The following is a 19,995-nucleotide window of genomic DNA, read 5'->3' on the forward strand; positions in this document are numbered from 1 at the left end:
ATCCCACGTCGGTTGGAGAAGGGAACAAAACATTTCTTATAAAGGAGTGGAAGTCTCTCCCTAACCGATGTATTTTAAAACCGTGAGGCTGTCGGCGATACGTAACGGGCCAAAGCGGACAGTATCTGTTAATGGTGGGCTTAGACTGTTACAATAGATTAGGGAGTGGTTTTACGGGCTGAGATTACGAATGCAACTTCCCCTTGAATCTTAGCGCAAAACGAAACGAACTGTAATATGATAACAAAGGAATCACATAGAATAAAACAGTATCTCTATATGCAGAAGTCCATTAGTTTCTAGCCTGCTTTACAACTTACATGGCATATCACAGGGCATGATCTTTGTGAAATTGTCTTAAATATGAACAATTCTCGCCTCTGGGTAAGTCTGTGGTCTTTTATGTAAGGTGTTTGGGATGGAGTATCCCCTGATACTTCCAAACAAATAAGAACATAAACATAAAGTTCAAATCATATCCCTATAGCTTGAAAAATGCAGGAAAAAAGATAATGATGCCCTGCAGTAGGGAAATGATCCAAGTTCAATTCTGCGAGAATCATGTGAATCTCTCTTACGCGGCGGGCCTAATGTAGGACTCGAGAGATCGAGCTTTCAACCTTAAAAAAAGTAAGAGTGTTCTATTTGGAGAACGAACTATGTTCTGACAGGTACCTTTCAATCTAGTTGCATCAAGATACGAGCGTATTTGTTTAGATAAGACGTAAATTATGATGGTAAATGTGGATGATTCGATTTTGTACTCTTGGAACTGCACTCTGGAAAAGGGCAAAGGATGAGATATTGATAGAGAAAAGTTGATAGGGCAGAATAGGTATCAGAATCACATCCCAAGTGGCATTAGCAGATAGAAAGGAATCCGAAGGGGCAGGTTTCGGCGGCATCAGTGATATGGCTTCCTCCCCTACTGCTGCCGCCTGCCCCTGCCGTGCCGTCTAATTCCCTTATCTCAACTTCTCAACTCCCACTTCCTTTTCTGCCGACACCTTTCACCGCCGAAGGCATATTGGGCGGCACCTACGTTTCTTTGAAACAAAACAACATTTCTTCCTATTTCTTTACTACTTTTCTTTTATCATTTTCCTCATTAAATTTTATTCCTAAATATTTGTAATATTCCAATTAACTTCACTATTTTTACCACACAATGGTATTAAAAAAAATTGATGAGAAAGATTTGACTTACGTGTCCAATTTAATTACAGTTATTGGACCATAGTTGGTATTATATTATAACGTCGCACTCTTTTTTTTTTTATATATAAATCGTTCATTTATGAATTCATAATCTTAATTAAAATATTTAAAATTTTAAAATAAAAAGTAATTTTCTACTTATATTAAAGTCCAATTAAAATAAAAAACGAGATAAATAAATTAAAATTTAAGCTGGATAAAATGAAATTATAAGGGAGACTTATTATCTCTAGAAAAGGGAGACTTTATTGACTAATTCAAAATTAAATTAAATTAAAAAAAAAAAAAAAAAAAAAAAACTCAGAATGCCATAAAGTTTTGATCATTAAGTTTAGATCTGTCACTCTACAATTGGATGGGATTCGAAATTTCATCCTACGGCTCTGATTTAACGCTCCTACACATTTTCATTATTTATTAATGATTTTTGTGTGTTTTATTAAATTATAAATCATATTTACGAAAATAATAAAATTACAAAATAACTAAAAAAAATTTCAGCCCTTCGAAATTCGTCTCCCCCTGGCCCTCTAGCTGGAGAGAGAGAGAGATATATAGAGAGAGATAGAGAGAGAAAACACGTAGTAGAATTTGGTCCGTGTGTGGACGAAGGATTCAGGGACGAACACGATGGTCATTGCAACTTGCTCTTAAAGTGCTTCTATCTTTTAGCTTCAATTTTCTTCTATCCTCTTGAATTTCGTCTCACAGAAGAGTTTCAATCCGTTTCTGCATTGGCTATGGCTGATCCTTCGAACAGTTTGCCCGTGGATTCTCTCGGCGACATCGACGACTACATTTCGGTCAGTTCGTTATTGATTATCTTCTCTTTTGGTTGTTATTCTTTCTTTCACTTTCTTTTGCTTTAGTTTTTCTGATTCAATGTGTTGTGTTGAAAGAACGAAGTGCCGAGCTTTGAGCCTTGAGGTGTTTTAGTTTTTTCTTTCTTTCTTTCTTTCTTTCTTTCTTTTTGAGCTACATGCAGCTTTTCTTGTTTGTTGCGAAATCGAGGTAAGAACTCGACCATTTCTGTGTTGTCTTGTTCTATAATGCTCAACGAGTGGAAGCAGGAGATAGGAAACTTTGAGGATTTATCAGGACTATCTTCTTTTTTGCTGTATTAATTGTTTTCTAGTATATTTCTAATCTTTTTTGTTCACTCCTGTAATATCTCTGGGTTCCACAATCGTATCATTCCTACTTCTGAATATCCAATCGTGTTTCATTTGAAGTGTATGATCGCTGTGAAGAGTGCTTTGGTAAAAAATGAACTCAAGCTTGACTTGGAAAGAACTAGCAGAGTAGTTCATTTCTAGTTGTCTCCTTCAGCAAATTATTCATCTATTACTCACTTTTTAATTGACATTAAATTAAGGGAAAAGGAAAAGGCAAAAGAAAAAAAAAAAAAGTCAAGATAAAACAAATAATTTACCGTAGACTTGTTTCGATGTGAAAAAAAAAATTGTAAAATATTTCATATGAAAGCTATAAATCACTGCAACGTTGAGCTTGATCGTTATGAGAAATAATGATGCAAGCTCGTGTCTTTTTTGAAATATTAGATATAACAGCTACTGTAGATTTTATGGCTAGTTTACTTGACCCAACAAGTTCCTGTTGGCTGATGCCTGCAATTATCCATTAAAGAAGATAGCATCCATGCCAGCTGCTGAATGAATGGTCAATAAGCTGAAAGATTGTAATAATTATCTTTTTAGTATTGATACAGATCAAGTATTTCTCCTGTTTTGATATATATTTTTTGAGATGAAAACTGAAGGATAACATCAGTTCTTTTCTGATTTAATACATGTCTCAGAATGTGATTGGAAACTGTTCATTTTGTGCAGGCCAATGAAGGAGAGGGTTCATTAACATGGAACATGTTTAGTCATGTTTTTGAATTCGTACAAAATGGGAACCGAGCATTTAGAGATAATAACTTTGAAGAGGTGAAATGTTTCGCTTCTTGCTCTCTTAGTTCTCTTACTATTGGAGAAAGTATAATACTTTTCTTCAGATTATGCATTAAACTATGAACTTCCACATATGAGTTTGTTTATATTGCACGATCAGTTTTTTATTCTCAGTATCTGAAAAAAAAAATACAAGTTTATTTTTTGTTCAGGCAATCAAGTGTTACTCAAGAGCAAATAACATCAAACCAGGTGATCCGGTTATTCTCAACAACAGAAGTGCTGCTTATATCAGGTTTTTTTTATAAATAGTTTTATCTTTCTTCCATTCAGTATTATTCATTCATTGTAACTATGATGCCAACAAACAGGATTAGTCGATTCCTCAAAGATAGACCACCGTCTGCTTCTGAATATCGACCATTGAATGGGTTGGATCCTACAGTACTTGCTGAAGTAATTCTATTCTAATTGCTTTTCATCTACTTCAATTTTTTATGGGAAATATTTCTTTTTGAATTACATTGGTTGCGTTGTTAACTCTTCAACAATATTTCAGCTTGCACTAAAAGATGCTGAGAAGCTGATGGACCAATGCAGTAAATCAGTGAAACCATATATTCTGAAGGCTAATGCTCTCATTCTCGTAAGAATATCTTATTTTTGAAACCCCCCAAGATAAGATTTACCTGACTTCCAAACAAAAAGAATGGGAGGAAATTTTCCAATCGACATATCTATATTTCTGTAAACCATGATGGTCAAGGTCAATAGGAGGGGCAATATGTTTCTTCTGGAATAGCATGGAAATATTAACTAGATGTTAAGAATTTCAATCATGGTGATGAATAAAAAGATTTTTTTTTTAATTTTATTTATTAAAAGATAATCATGGAAAATCTACAGAAACAAACATCTAAAGGAATAAAAACTTGAAAAAGAAATAAAATGGTGAAAAATTCACCTGCTACGAGACCAACTCAAACTTGACAACATTTTTGTTCGTACATTACGTACTTGCATTTGTTAAGTCTCATCCATAAATTGTGCTACTAGTGGAACTCACCCATAATCTTAGAGTAGTGGATTAACATATCCTTTTTCAGCATCTCACTCTACCATACGGATTTATTTAGTTTTTATGCTTCGTTCAATAATTTGCTCTCTTTGTATATGTGCGTGTTTGCACATCTTACTTCCGCCCCATTTTCTTTATTCTTATCGTGTAATCTATCTTTCTAATATGTGGCATTTTACATTGATTCAATCTTATATTTATAGACTTGTATGAAAAGTTTAATAGTTTGCTGAAATAACTGTTTAAATGATTTTTACAAATTTTCAAAATTTCAGTGGTTTCTTCTCAATTTTTTTTGTACCTCCATAAATTTTAGACCCTTATTTTCATCAACATTTGATTGCTTGAACAAAACTGCCCGATCTTTATCATAAAAGTAGAAAAGATTAAATACTCCACATTTTTAATTTTAGCTTTTTTAGGAAAATATTTTTTTATACATATAACTGTAATTTTGTGTTAACTATGCAGCTAGAAAAATATGACATAGCAAAGGATATTATTCTATCCGGCCTTCAAATTGACCCTCTAAGGTAATATATTTCTATTTTCATATAGAAATGTATGTAATTTAGTTGAATGTCCTTTTTGTGAAAAAAATTTCCCTTTTGTTTCTTGTAATATGTAGCAATCCTCTTCAGGCTTCTCTTCAGAGATTGGAGAGGATAGCTGTGAGTCAGACAGGAAGGGGACGCCATGGGCTACCAGATCGTAGTGATGAATTTGATTGCACCCTTTGTTTTAAGCTTCTTTATGAACCCATCACAACTCCCTGTGGGCATTCTTTTTGCCGTTCTTGCTTATTTCAGTCGATGGATCGTGGTTAGTGGTTTTTGTTTCCCTCTCTCCGTTGGCATTTCTATTTCAATAGTTATCATTTCATTACTAATACTATTATTATTATTATTATTTTGGAGGGAGATGTGAGAGCTTAGAATTGTCTTTCTGATCGTGTATTGAAATTATAGGTAATAAATGTCCGCTGTGCCGAACAGTTCTTTTTATCAGTTCAAGAACATGTGCAATCAGGTAAGCTGCTCATGTTGTAGTAATCAGGGCATGGCATTGAAGTCCAAAAAGCAGTCATGTTTGGTTTCATTCTACCCATAAAATATGTGCTTTTGTTATGAAAATTGGTTAAAGCATGAACGGAAGTCCATAAATGAACCCCAGGTGTCGTTGAGAGTTGGTAAAACACGTAAAAAGCTTAGTGCATGCATGCTACAGACTTTATATACATGCGTGTGCATGTTTGTTGTTTGTAGTGTAGTGATACTATATGAACATGAAAATGTCTCCTGTTAAGTAAACATTATGGTATAATCTATTATCTAGTTCGGTTGATATCACTTTTTTGCATGACATTCAGTTGGTTTTTACCAGTGTTACGCTGAGCAACATTATACAGAAGAACTTTCCAGAGGAGTATGCTGAAAGGAAGTCAGAACATGATGGTTTGGCAAATTTTGGTATCGATATAATGCCTCTTTTTGTCATGGATGTTGTTATCCCATGTCAGAAATTCCCGCTTCACATATTTGAACCCCGCTACAGACTTATGGTGAGTTGGTCAAGGTTTCTTTTTTTTTTTCTTTTTCTTTTTTAAATTTCTGGTAACGTATACAGCATGTTGTCTTTCAATTTTTGTTTTTTGATATTTCAATCAGCACGTTGCCTGCTTATTTATTTATTTATTTTTTTGCGGAGCCTTTTGGAACAATATGTGCTAAAGTGCTTTTGTGAATTAGTCGGCTCTTTTGGTACCGCAAGTTCAAGCACAAATATTTTGCATGGTGACTGCAAGGACATGAGTTCACATCCTAAATAATGAACACCCTAAAGTCCTTCTCTATTCACATAGTTATTATTCTTCAGGGTGCAATTGTTGTCTCTGTATTTGTGGTTAGATAAATAAGCCTATGAATTTATTTGTTTTTATCCTGAACAAGCCATATAAACTTATTTCTTGTGATTATCTTGATACGCAATACTTCCATGAGACCTATGTGCTTCTGCTGACTTTACAAATTTTAATTCTCTCTCTCTCTCTCTCTCTCTCTCTCTCTCTCTCTCTCTCATGAAAGTTATGGACTCACTTTTCTTTTCTCTTAATCAAAGTTCCTTTCCTATAAATGATTTTCTCTCTGGCCATAAATTTCTCTTTTCTTTGTTAGTTTGTTTTTCTTTAAATTAGCAATCTTCCAGGTGCCGTTTTTCCACCTTATGTTTATCATATTGAATTATTTAAACCAATTCCGTTAACTTACATAACAGGTCCGGAGGGTAATGGAAGGCAATCATCGTATGGGAATGGTAGATGTTGTAACTATTAGTTTTTTTTCAAGAAGTTATCCTGATCTTCTCTTTTCTTAAGGTATAATAAATTTCTTAAAGGCTTGACTGTTACTGTTGTGGTTGTATGTTTGTCATCTAGGTTATTGTGGATTCTACAACAGGTTCTATTGCTGATTTTGCATGTGAAGTGGAAATTACCGAGTAGGTGTCAGTCATACTTTGGCCCCTCATATCCCTTAATCAAAAGAAAACGTTACCCATTGTTTTTTTTTCCTTATCAGGTGTGAGCCTCTTGCGGACGGACGATTCTATCTAGAGGTTAGGCATCTGTTCTTGTATTATTTTATATTTGTTTTCATAACCTTGGTGAATTGATCCAATATGGTGTAGTAGATATCTCTTTTAACATTAATATCAGCTATTTCTGTAAATTTGTAGGTGATGTCCATAACATATACATTACATATCCTAAATTAAATATTTAGTTTTGTTTATTGTGGCTGAAGATGTAAACATAAGAACTTCCTTTCATGTTCTCATTTGATATGTGATTTAGATATTTTTCTTGTACATATGTGAGTGACGTTATAATTTTAATTGAACTGCGCCACTTTGTTATGGATAGTCGAGAGTAATGTGGCTTAAAGATTGAGTGGTAGAAATATTATATGGCGTTGATAGTAGTTTCTTCTGCTTAAGAATATTCACCTCATTTAGAAGGCACACTGCCAGGGCTTGGCTGGATTATCCTACCATTTTTCCATTAAAAGAAATCCTACTATGTTTTCAAGTTGATTATCTTTAAAAGTAAAGGATGCCACAATTACAAGTTATAATTTCTTGCTGCTCATTGCCTCATGAAGAAGCATTCATGTTCTTAGAATACGATTGGTCTGATTGTCCTTTCTCATACATATGTATGTCCTGCTTTTAAAAACTTGTGCAGATTGAAAGTCGTCGAAGATTTCGCATTATTCGATCTTGGGATCAAGATGGGTTAGTTTGCTTCACTTTGATGTTTTGCTCATACTTGAAACAGGTTTTCGGATTTACTTCTTGTTTCTGTATCCCCAAAAAAGAGAAGCTACAAAAGCCAAAGGAGTTATGAAAGTTTTCCAGTTTTAGTTAGACGGGTTTATTTTCTTTTATTGCTTTATTCAGGTATCGAGTGGCAGAGATCGAATGGGTCAATGATGTAGCTCCCGCAGAAGGGACAAGAGAGCAAGCAGAAGTAAATTACTGAAAACTTGGCTTTTCATTTGCTATATGTATTTCTTTTTGCTTCGGATACATTATATTCAAAGATAAGTCAGATGTTGAAGTCGTTGCTTTTTGGCCAGGATCTTAATATTCCATAATGAGCTGGGGGCCATTTTTAACCAATACTAATTTTTCTGGCATGATCTGGCATTTTGAGAGGTTAAATTATAGGGATATGTTTTAGTGCAATTAATTATCTTTTTCGATCAAAGTAGGTTTTTCAAAATTTTCATTTGCTAAACTCAGTACGTAAGGTTTGATGTTTATGTACATCTGAGTAACATGTTTTCTATTGTTCTTGCCGCTTTCCCCTTCTTTTGTTGATTTCTCACTTGAAAAGCATCTGTGTGCCTGTTTACAGTTGCAGGAAATGACAAATAATGCAGCAGAGTACGCTCAGTCATGGATAAGGAAGGCAAAAGAAGCATCTAGACGAGGTAAGGGAGATTATATCATTAAAAATAAAAATAAAAACTCTAATTTTAGTGATTGTGCTACTTATTATCTCCTTGGACAGAGGCTTTTTTTGGCCTTTATTTGGATGTAAATATTTCATTTTACTTGATGCAAAGTTTCTGTTATTATTTTAAAAGACCCCTGTTCAAGACCGTTTATGATAGAATACTATTTCGTTTAATGAAAAAACCAACTTTCCTTGTGAAGAATTAGAAGGTAATACAAAAACATGGGAAAAAGGAAAGCCAAAGAAAAAGGAGCCGAGAACAAAAATCAAACGCTAACAAACTACACAATTACAAAATATGGCTCCAGTTTAAAATTATGATAAACAAAGGGCAATCACAAAAATTCTTAGTAACTAAGGGCTGAAGGGAGGTATATGGCTGCCTTGTACGACCTGTTAATAGCCAACTGAACACCAAAAGCCTCCAAAACAATTGTCTTCAATTGCCACAAGAAATTGACGTCCCCACACACATTTATATTGGGAACAAAAACCAACTGTGGAAGAACAAAAATTGAGCCCACTACAACTTGTAGAGAACACCAATTACAGAAAAGAGCCCGCTACAACTTGAAGAGAACATCAATTACAGAAAAGGCTCAAATTGTAATAACAAAAAACGGTTACGAAGAAGATTTTGTAGAGTGAAAAGAAGACAGTTTAATAAGCCAACTCCAAATGTCCTTAAAACCCCTCGTACACCTTTTGATATCCGCTTATGTTTCTTTAACAGTATATTTCTTTTATTAAAAGAGGGGTGACCAAGTTCCTCCTCTACAATCCCACTCCTTGGAACTAAACTGACGCTAAAAGTCTCAAGAAATTCTTAAGAAATCTTTCTCAAATTTCTTTAACACATCTCTATAAAGTATATCTACCCTGTACTTGAAGTGTTGATTTGATAAATTTACTCTCTAAAGACTATCAAAAATAGATTCGTAAATTTTGGAGCCAAATTATTATTGTTTCACTTTTTCAGATTACCCAACTTCATAAAAGTTGATGTCTCCTTTGCTTGGATTAGATTGTCATATTCTTTGCATCCCATAAATATATTACAAAATTTGGATACTTGTACTCTTCATTTTTTCATCTAAAACCTCCGATCAATTATAAATATTTCACGATAATTTTTAATTGATTTTTTAATACCAATGCTTAGACAACTGTTTATCACTTTGACTCTCATTTTGGCCTTACTCCGGAAATTGTTGACTTTCCCCTGTCAACTGTAACTTTCACGTGGATTTATTCATCTATTCCACGTCGGTTGGTGTTCAAGTTGAATATATTTTGGTCTCCCTAGGTTTATGGTATGAATATTTTTCTGAACGAGAGGAGAATGGTATGAGACCTTATTTGGACCTTGGACGGAACTATTGAGTATTTTTCCTTCCACTCGTTGATGCAACTAGTTTAGTTCTTAATTGTAAATGCTAAAGGTTTGAGAGAATGAAAATCCTCTGTTCCATTCACTAAAGAGATATACATACAAGTGTACAAGGTTAACCTAAGTAGGAGAAAGTAAAAAGGCAATAAAAGACAAAACAACTAATATGTTCACCAAAAACATAACTATACTAATATAACAACTTTAACACTCCTCCCTCAAGTTGGAGCATGTTATATTAATCATGCCCAACTTGCAACTCACAATGTTCACATTCTTTTGTGAGCTGCAAGTTGGGCATCATTGAGGTTTTACATGGCTTAGCCCCTAATTTCCTACTTCGGTCAATAAATCTTGCTTCTTATTACCTCAATTCCTAGAATGTATTTCAACATTCCCAAATCTTTTGTATGGAATTGACTATGGAGAAAGGTGTTCAATATTAGATGTCTAATGTGTCGTTACCGGTAATGACAATATCATCAACATACATGACAACATGATGACACTACTTTCAAATCGTTTATAAAAGACAAAATGATCTAACTTGCTTTTCCTCATTCTAAAGTTTTCAATCACCTGACTGAATTTTTCAAACCATGCTTGTGGACTCTACTTTAATCCATACAAGGATTTACGAAGACAACACATACCTTTCTATTACCCCCCTAAGAATGAACCTTGGTGATTGCTTCATATGCACCTCTTCTTGAAGATCATCATGAAGGAAAACATTTTTAATACAAGCTGATGCGAGGGCCATTGATAAAGGGATGTTGATGAAACGAATAACTTGACAGAAGCCAATTTAGCAACCAAAGAAAAAGTATCAGAATAGTCGATGCCTCGAGTTTGTGTGTAGGCTTAACAACAAGACGAGCTTCAATCGAGCTACAGATCCATAGGCTTCTTTCCTACCAGAAGTGAAACTAAATCTCAAGTACAATTGTCATCTAGCATGTCAACCAAAATGACAGATTTCTGAATAGTTTTTTGGGATAGATACATATTTCAGGGATTCAATGAAAAAACAGGTTGAAGATGACTTAACGGTATATGAAACAAAATAGGAAATGGGATAAGTGCACGAACATTTACATTTATGAATAACAATAGGACATCGCTTGTTCTTGGATCCAATGACGAACAAGCATCTGGTATAGGGCATGTAAACGAAAGAGGTGATTGTTGAAAAAAACCTGAGTAATAGGTGGTTGAGTAGAAACAGGTACATATGAAGATGGATCATTAAAGGGCTCACAAGAAGAGACAATTTTGTAGACAAGAAAACCATCATCTTCCTCTTTATGCTCCCCTAACTCATACTCGAAGGTTATGAGTACAATGGGTTTGAACAGAATACCTTCTCTAGCTTTGTTATCCAGATGATGCATAGGCATATTTGCGATCTCTCTTATTAGCTGTTGCTTTTGAAAGAATTGGTTTTGTCAGTTGATAATATTAAGGTAAAGAGAAATTGAAGGAGAAGTTCTAAATCCCTGTCCTGTTCCTATTCAAAATCGAGCTTCTCCATTGTTGTTGGGAGTGGTTGGTTCCTCACGAGGCTTGCTTGCCTAGAAAATTTTGGCATCCCTCGAGGAAGTTAACCAATTGCACCAAATGTCAATGTTAGGTCATGAATGTCAATCTGCAAAAAAGATGAGGAGATGGAGATTCCAAAATATAACTGTTTCTTAGCACTATGAATTCTAATTTCTGTAATTTATAAATAATATAATATGAACATGATCAAGTCACACAATTTAGTTATTTAGAGTATCTTTTTCCACTTGTTCCCTATTAGACATCTTTATTTTCAAAGAGACGAGTCTGCTCAAAATTAAACTTTTCTGGTGGTTCCTATTTTGTCCCTGCCTCAACATCATAATTACGATGTTGTTAGTGGTTAAAGCTTGATGAAGAACTCAGGTACCAGCAGCCCAGCACCACATCTCCAAAATTGAAAATGATTTTTTTTTCTACTTGTTTATCATACGATATTGCCCTTTGTGCAATTGATTTGACTTGGTTGTGCAGTTCGATTAAAAACTTTTCCACCTACACTGTTGCATTTGGATTTGTCTTGAAGGAGCAGTTTTGTTGAATTCAGCAGCCTTTCCCTTGCCTTCTCACATGCATGATATCATGCCAAAATAAACTATTAGACCAATTCTGATCTTCTTTTCTCCATTCATGCACACTTTTTCATGCAACACAATTTGGCCAGTAATGGGATTTTTGACAGATCATAGCAAACACGATAGACTTCTTAATGTGGAAGCAATGATGCCCTCATCACGAGATCCTGAACGGTTCAGCTTCTGGGTAGCTTTTCCATCTTGTATCTCATCAAACTTATTCATGGACTTTCACAATCTTTAAGCTGATTGTAATCCCTTATTGCTGCAGCTTGCTACCCTTTCAAATCGGAGGCCCCTGGAAAGATTGGAACTTCTACGAATGACAGATACAAGAGAGGTACCAAAATTCCTTTTACCGAAATAGAAACTGTTTGTTCTGGCCTTGCCATGTTAAGCTAGTTTTTATAGAAAACCCCAGTATGATACATATGCTTATTTAAACATAAGCAACTTTCTCATGGTGTTGAAAAAGCTAAATCGATCCTTTTTCCAACACTGTTATGAATTCTTATCGTTCTTGTCCTTCTTTCTTCATCTTCCGTTTCTCATCGAACCAGTACTGCAATCCACATTACCGACAATGGACCAAACATTCTAAACTGATCATCTTGAATGAAATTTGTAGATTCCCTTCTTGTTCTTTTGGTGACCTTCCGTCTATTTTAATGGCTGTTATTTGGTATTGACGTGCAGAGGATAAGGCGTGGACTTGTATATCTCAAAGCAGAAGAACAGGGGTGTCAGATGCAATGATAAGTAAACAGCTGTAACATCTGTTGGTCAAAATCTCTGCAGATTATGATTGACCATTAAGAAGTTGACATATGAAACTCAACATTCTTTGGTTCATATAGGCACATATTTATCATATTATAAAGTCCTCCAAGAAGAATTGTGGTCACCATATGTATTCCACTATTTTTTTGGAGCTTTTATGAAAGTCGTCTTATCTTTCCTCTTCATCTCTGAACAATGGCTGAAGGGAAAATTTGTTGTTATTCACAGAGATTCGAAACAGGAGAATATATAGTATTCGTTTTCTTTTAAATTTGTAAATTTCAGCAGCTAGTACAAATATGCATTCTAAAAACTTTGAGAAAAGTCTGAATAGGATAATATTTACTTGTAGTGGACTTGAGCTGTTACGGTAATATAGATTTTTCTCTATATAAATACTTCAATGTCGTACATAGATAAAGGATTTTACTTGTACTTAGTACTTAGTTAGGATATTAATTTAGGATATTAATTAGGATATTAATGTGACAAATAACTCTATTTTTATTTTTTTTAATATGATTTTCTTACTATTTATTTTATATGTTTACTTATTGCAATATTTATTTTTATTTATTTATTTTTTTGTTATAAAAAAGGGTCAAAATTAGGATAATATTATCAAATAAAGAAGACTTTTGAAGGGAATAGTATTAGTGGTGTGCATTATGAAAGTTTCTTCTATTTTCTTTTTATTTTATAATTTAGGTAATGCATTACCACGGCTTCACAAATGCTAATATATTGACATTCTTTTTAGCTTAATTTCTGTCAATTATGCACAGAAAAAGGAATAGCTTTTCAAATTACATTTATTGATTGGACAATGGCCTTTGGAGTTAGTTGGTCGTTATCCAACGGAAAACCGATCAATTCCAGTGCTCTTGGGACCCACCCCAATAGTTATCTAAAATTTAAAATTTTTTAAAATTTTTATTTCTATATCTAATAAATTGTAACAAAGGTACGGTAGTAAAAAGAAATATAAGTTAAACCAAGAATGAAAGCTTAAAACGCTATTAAAATGATAATTAAAGGTTTTCTGAAGGACAAAGTAAAATTTTGGAGATCCAGCTCAAAAACAAAAATAAAAACTAGATTAGAACGAACTTAAAAATTAGGTAATAATTAAACTTGAAAAAGTCTAATAATAAGATTGAAAGAAGGTGGAAGGATGCATGAGAGGTATGCACGTAGTTCACTTACTTGCCTCCAACCAACTCCAAAGCAATGGCTATGCCCTTTGGCTAACGCCTCTCTCTCTCTCTCTCTCTCTATGTAACGCAGTTTGTTGTTGTGTTCCATCTTCTGTTACTCTGCATGCCCTCTCCCTCCTTCCTCTAATCTACCTCCCTCTCCGCCGTTTCTCCACCATGCCCTCCTCCTCCTCTCCTCCTCCGCCGCTCCCCCTCTCACTCTACCTCTAAAAAGTCTCCACTTCCTCCACTTCCGGCGGCCATGGGGGCAGAATTCTGTACCACTCCATTCCCCTCCTCCCTTTTCCTCCTCTCTCTATTCCTCTTCTTCTCTCTCTCCTCTGCTATTCATCCCTCTTTTGTTCCCTTTTCCCCTCGCGACAATTACTTGATCGACTGCGGCTCGCCGGAGCAAACCCATCTCGACGACGGCCGGATTTTCAAATCCGATCGCGAATCGACTTCTCTCCTTGCCACTGAAGAAGACGTCCAAACCTCAATCGATTCCATTCCCGTAAACGCCACTGTTTCGCCTCTGTCTTCTTGGGCATTGCCTCTCTTCCGCACCGCCAGAATCTTCCCCAGCGATTCCACTTACACTTTCTTCATTTCTCAGGCCGGCCGCCATTGGATTCGCCTCTATTTTTACCCTCTTCCTCACCCTAATTATAATCTCTCCGATTCCGTTTTCACTGTCACAACAGACAGTTTCGTCCTCCTCCACGATTTCTCAATCAAGGCCGACTCCAAAATCGTCTCCAAGGAGTATCTAATCAACATCACCACTGATCGATTCTCCCTTCAATTCAAACCAAAGAAGAATTCATCGGCGTTCATCAATGCCATCGAAATCGTCTCCGCCCCAGATCCTCTGTTTTCCGATTCCGCCACCTCTGTTTCTCCGGTAGGGTTTTTTAGCGGATTGTCTCATTTCGCTCTGGAAATCTGCTACCGTGTTAATGTCGGAGGGCCTCAGATTGTTCCTAGAAACGATACGTTGTCAAGAACGTGGGAAACAGATGATGCTTTTAACAGATTCCCACAAGGTTCTAAGAACGTTTCTGTGGGTTTGAACTCGATTAAATACCCTGGAAACGACTTGACTCCATTGATTGCTCCATATTGGGTTTATGCAACGGCGGAGGATCTGCAAGATTCAAAAACAATGCAAGTAAGCTTTAATATGAGCTGGAGTTTTAATGTGGAGCAGAGCTATTCGTATTTGATCAGACTCCATTTCTGTGACATTGTGAGCTCCGTCCTCAACACTTTGTACTTCAATGTTTACATCAATGGGATGATGGGTATTGCAGATCTTGACCTCTCTCAGCTCACCGGCGATCTTTCAACTCCTTACTACAGAGACCTCGTCCTCAATGCCTCCTCCGTCAAGAACAACACCATCATGATTCAGGTCACCTCCCTAAACTGCTACCAAACTTATAAGCTTATTCATGTTGTTAATGTTACAATCCTCAACAATCCATCCTCCTAACACATTATAGAACCTCCCTAGGTCTATTAGCTCTCTAACAGCATCCCTCATTATAGAACCTCCTTAGGTCTATTAGCCCTCTAACAGCATCCCTTAATCGAGGCTCATTCACTTTTAACTATATCTTCAAGGCTTTTGACTCTCCATAAATGTATGATGTTGTCCTCTTTAAGCTAAGCTCTCGTGACTTTGCTTTCAACTTTCCATAAGGCCTGGAAGAGAGATTTATTCCTGGCTCATATAAACTCATAATTATCTTCTAAATTAACCCATATATACTGCCTCATAATAATCTCCAAGTTCGCTTCACTTCAAATAATATCAATATTGATATTATGAACAATATCTCTTAGTTATAGACTTTGCTTTTGGAGATAAAATTTTTCGAAGAGGGTTGTTTTAATCTTTTATTCATATTCTTAACGCGCAGGTCGGTCCATCCAATCTGAATTCAGGCCTTCAAGATGCAATCCTTAATGGTGTAGAGATCATGAAGATGAGCAACGATGCACAGAGCTTGGATGGGTTGTTTTCAGTGGATGGAAAATACATGGGAGGCTCAAGATTTAGCACCATGAAGATTGCAGCTATTGTGGCTTTGGGAATGGGAGTGATGGCGGTTCTGTTTCTTGGAGTAATGTTCTTGAGATGGCAGAAAAGGCCTCAAGGATGGGAGAAGAGGAAGAGCTTCTCTTCATGGCTTCTCCCATTGCATTCAAATCAATCCAGTTTCTTCTCTAGCAAAAGCAGCTCCAGAAGATCAAGCGTTTTTGGGTCTCGCCGGAGCAAGACTGGGTTCTCAGGTATCTACACCAATGTCGGCCTCGGCCGTTTCTTCTCCCTCAATGAGTTACAGGTTGCGACCCATAATTTCGACGAGAAAGCAGTGATCGGCGTTGGTGGGTTCGGCAAAGTCTACGTCGGAGCATTAGAAGACGGAACCAAACTCGCTATCAAACGAGGAAACCCTAGCTCTGATCAAGGCATTAACGAGTTCAGAACTGAAATCGAAATGCTCTCCAAACTCCGCCATCGCCATCTCGTTTCCCTAATCGGTTACTGCGACGAGCAATCCGAGATGATTCTTGTGTACGAATACATGGCCAATGGCCCATTTCGCGACCATTTATACGGCTCAAATCTCCCTCCATTGTCGTGGAAACAGAGGCTCGAAATCTGCATAGGCGCCGCCCGTGGGCTGCACTATCTCCACACCGGTGCAGCTCAGGGCATCATCCACCGTGATGTGAAGACCACAAACATTCTCCTCGACGAGAATTTTGTTGCTAAAGTCTCTGATTTTGGACTCTCGAAAGCCGCCCCATCACTGGAACAGACCCATGTCAGCACTGCAGTGAAAGGAAGCTTCGGTTACCTCGATCCAGAGTACTTCAGACGACAACAATTGACTGACAAATCTGATGTTTACTCATTTGGGGTTGTTCTATTTGAAGTCCTATGCGCGAGACAAGTGATAAACCCGACATTGCCGCGAGAGCAGGTTGCTAATCCAACGCTTCATTCATGTTAAGTTCTTGTTAGACTCATCGATTCTTATAGCTCATTGTGAACACATACAGGTGAATTTGGCGGAGTGGGCAATGCAGAATTACAGAAAAGGAAAGCTAGAGAAGATAATCGATCCTGTTATTAGCAGCTCAATAGTACAGGGGTCGCTGAAGAAATTCGTGGAAGCAGCAGAGAAATGCTTGGGTGAGTATGGCGTGGACAGGCCGAGCATGGGAGATGTGCTGTGGAACTTAGAATATGCTTTGCAGCTGCAAGAGGCAGTGTCAGAGCTGGAGGACCCAGAGGAAGACAAGTGCGAAGGGCTGGCGGCTTTGGACAAAGGAAACGACGATGAACCCAAAGGAAAAGGCAGTGCTTCTGCGAGTAATGATGCTTCTGAAGTGTCAGTGAGTGCTCCTCTGTTTGCAGAGGTTCGAAATTTTCAGGGAAGATGAACAATTTTTACATGGAATTCGCCATACTCCTCTTCGCTGATACATTTTCAGCTCCAAAACCAAATTTGGTGTTCATACAGAGTGTTGTGTAGATTTTATCATTATTGCCCTTTTTTTTTTACATCGTTTCTTCATTTTTCAATCCAGTTTGAATCTTCTGTGTATATGAATCTCCTTGTTGTCTCAGTTTCGTTAAGATTTGTAGAAGAAGCTAATAACAGTATCATTTTTCGATCTCGTCTTTGAAGGGAAGCTATATGTAATCATGCAACGGTCTAAGCCCAAGCCCATGTAGATATTGTCGTCTTTGGATTTCGACTTTTCCTTTGGGACTTACATTTTTTAAATGTGTCTGCTGGGAAGAGGTTTTACACTATGTGAAGAATTGTAATAGCAAAAAAATAAATAAAGAAATAAACTAATAAAAATAATTATAAAAATAGTTAAAATAATAATAATAAAAAATAAAATAAAATAATTATTAAAAAAAAAATGAGAACGACCTTTTGGGATTCACAAGAGATTTACCTATCCCATCAACAAGATATATATTAAATCTTTATTTTCTTTTATCCTATGTTTTTTAGAAATGATCATGTTTTTTAAAAATGATCTTCATTGAATTATTACAATGATCTAGCTTTGAGTTAGAAACTAAATGTCAATCATTTATTCGATTCTATAGTCAATCACTATCAGTAGACAAATGAATAGATTAAAGATGAATCTTTATTTTCTTTTATCCTATGTTTTTTAGAAATGATCTTCATTGAATTATTACAATGATCTAGTTTTGAGTTAGAATCTAAATGTCAATCATTTATTCGATTCTATAGTCAATCACTATCAGTAGACAAATGAATAGATTAAAGATAGAATGACCAAAAAAACTTTTGAATAGGAAACACTAAGATAAGAAAAGATTTGGAAACAGAGATCACTGAAAATTTGGAAAGCATGACAACAGAATTAAAGGAAACAGATAAAAAAAAATTAGGGAATTAAAAACCACAAACTAAATATAGAGGGAAAAAGGTAAATACAGAGAGTAGTAAAACCCAAATAACTTGAAAAAGCTACATCTACTTTCTTATACAACAGTACGAAAAATAAAATTTTTAATAAAAGTATAATTATAGATATATAACATTTCAGACTTTTAACAATGGACCCATGTAAATTAGAGAAATAATGCTGTAGAGTTCAAACCTGAAACTAATGTCATAGGCTCATATAGGTTGACTCGGATTTCAAAGGACGGAATCGAACTTTAATTAAAGATATATTCGTGACAACGACTTAAGCTAGCCAGGTAAGTGACCTTACTATCGGCATGGTTATATTTGATGTTGACACGTACCCTGTGGTTCTGTACGTGTCATATATATTGATATGTGTGAATTGTCTGTGGATCGATATGCTTCCTATATGTTATATTATGAAACGTTAGAGTTAGGTTACATACCGGAGTGTTGTGGATAGGAGAGATTGATGAAAGAATACGGTTAAGTTATGGGTAGAAAGGGATAGGTTTGTGATAGATTGATAGAACGATAGCGTTAGGGTACGTTCTTGTGACGATATGACTAAGGTACGTCACGTAATGATATGTCTGTGATAGGTATAAGAACGTTAAGGCTATGGTAAGTTAGAGAACGATATGACTATCAAGTGTTTACGTTATGACTTGGTTATGATATAATACATTGTATGCTAGATTATTGTGCTTAAGTACGAAATCATGTGAACGTGAATGTATGTTATTTATGCTGCTTAGTTTATGTGATATGAATGCATGTGACGATGTGTGCCCTTGTACGATTATGGCTTGTTGTATGAGTATTGGAATGTAACTGAATGAATTGTATGACATGAAATATGGTAAATTGCATGATACATAATCCCGTTAGGAATATGTATGATATGTAACGAAATGAGAATGAGAATGACATGTAAGCATGAAAACGTGACACGGAGTTATGTTCATTAAATGATGACTGTAGGACTAGTGGGACCTCATGCATATTGTGTGATCATGCATTTGGGGGGATACCCCTATCCCATCACGAGGGTACGGACGCGTACATCCAAATGGCAGGACAACGATCGTTATGCCCTGCATAGCGCTGCCGTGACGGTTTTAGTTTTAACGGGTCCCGGCGGGCCCCCAGAGCATGCCCACCGGCTAGGGACAGTGGCCCAGCGGTGTGCGAACTAGTTGGTGAGCCCATACTCGCACATATGGGCTGCGTGTAGAGTATATGGTACACATCCACGATTACCTATTAGGATTACACCGTAGGGAAAACGACATGAAACGAAATGAAATGAAACGAAACGAAACGAAATGAAAGATAGGTCCCATCATTTCATTGCATGTGATTGTTGCATTTAACCCCAAATATTTAAGTCATGTGCTACTACATTTTTCAGGTTAAGGCAAGGCATTCCTGTACGGCTGACAACGGCATCGCAACTCAAGATCATGGCACATGCATAGGATAGTGACATTTATTTTCTTAGACTTAGGATAGAATAGAACGTTTTAAACTTAAACGCTTATTTATTTTATTTCGAGTCTTTTGTTGTGTTGTTTTAAAGATGTTTTCGAAACACGCAAGTCCATGACTGTGTTTTAAGTTAAATGTTATGTTTTATGGAATTTAAATGAAGTCTTCCGCATTCAATGTTTATGGTATGTATACAGCAGCGACCTTAAATTAAGTAGAAAATTTCGGGTCGTTACAAGAATGGTTCGTTCTCGTTGTAGATGCAAGATCTCACAAATCAACTAGGTGGATC

The 19,995-nt window shown here is 36.1% G+C and overlaps 1 protein-coding gene across 1 annotated transcript; it reads left to right on the plus strand.

The window, feature by feature from the left end:
• Nucleotides 1–1,705: 1,705 nt before the first annotated feature.
• LOC111433676 (probable receptor-like protein kinase At5g61350) lies at nt 1,706–17,377 on the plus strand. The gene is made up of 21 exons (XM_023070816.1): nt 1,706–2,021; nt 3,069–3,170; nt 3,347–3,429; nt 3,506–3,590; nt 3,694–3,780; nt 4,684–4,745; nt 4,841–5,034; nt 5,181–5,241; nt 5,596–5,773; nt 6,487–6,525; nt 6,647–6,708; nt 6,789–6,825; nt 7,454–7,503; nt 7,669–7,738; nt 8,129–8,204; nt 11,848–11,945; nt 12,030–12,098; nt 12,455–12,500; nt 13,887–15,148; nt 15,660–16,730; nt 16,810–17,377. Exons 1-21 carry the CDS (start codon nt 1,959–1,961, stop codon nt 17,191–17,193), a joined length of 4,179 nt encoding a protein of 1,392 aa, XP_022926584.1. The 5' UTR covers nt 1,706–1,958; the 3' UTR covers nt 17,194–17,377.
• Nucleotides 17,378–19,995: the final 2,618 nt, after the last annotated feature.

The sequence above is a fragment of the Cucurbita moschata genome, unplaced genomic scaffold (genome assembly GCF_002738365.1).
Source record: "Cucurbita moschata cultivar Rifu unplaced genomic scaffold, Cmos_1.0 Cmo_Scf00003, whole genome shotgun sequence".
Taxonomy (NCBI): domain Eukaryota; kingdom Viridiplantae; phylum Streptophyta; class Magnoliopsida; order Cucurbitales; family Cucurbitaceae; genus Cucurbita; species Cucurbita moschata.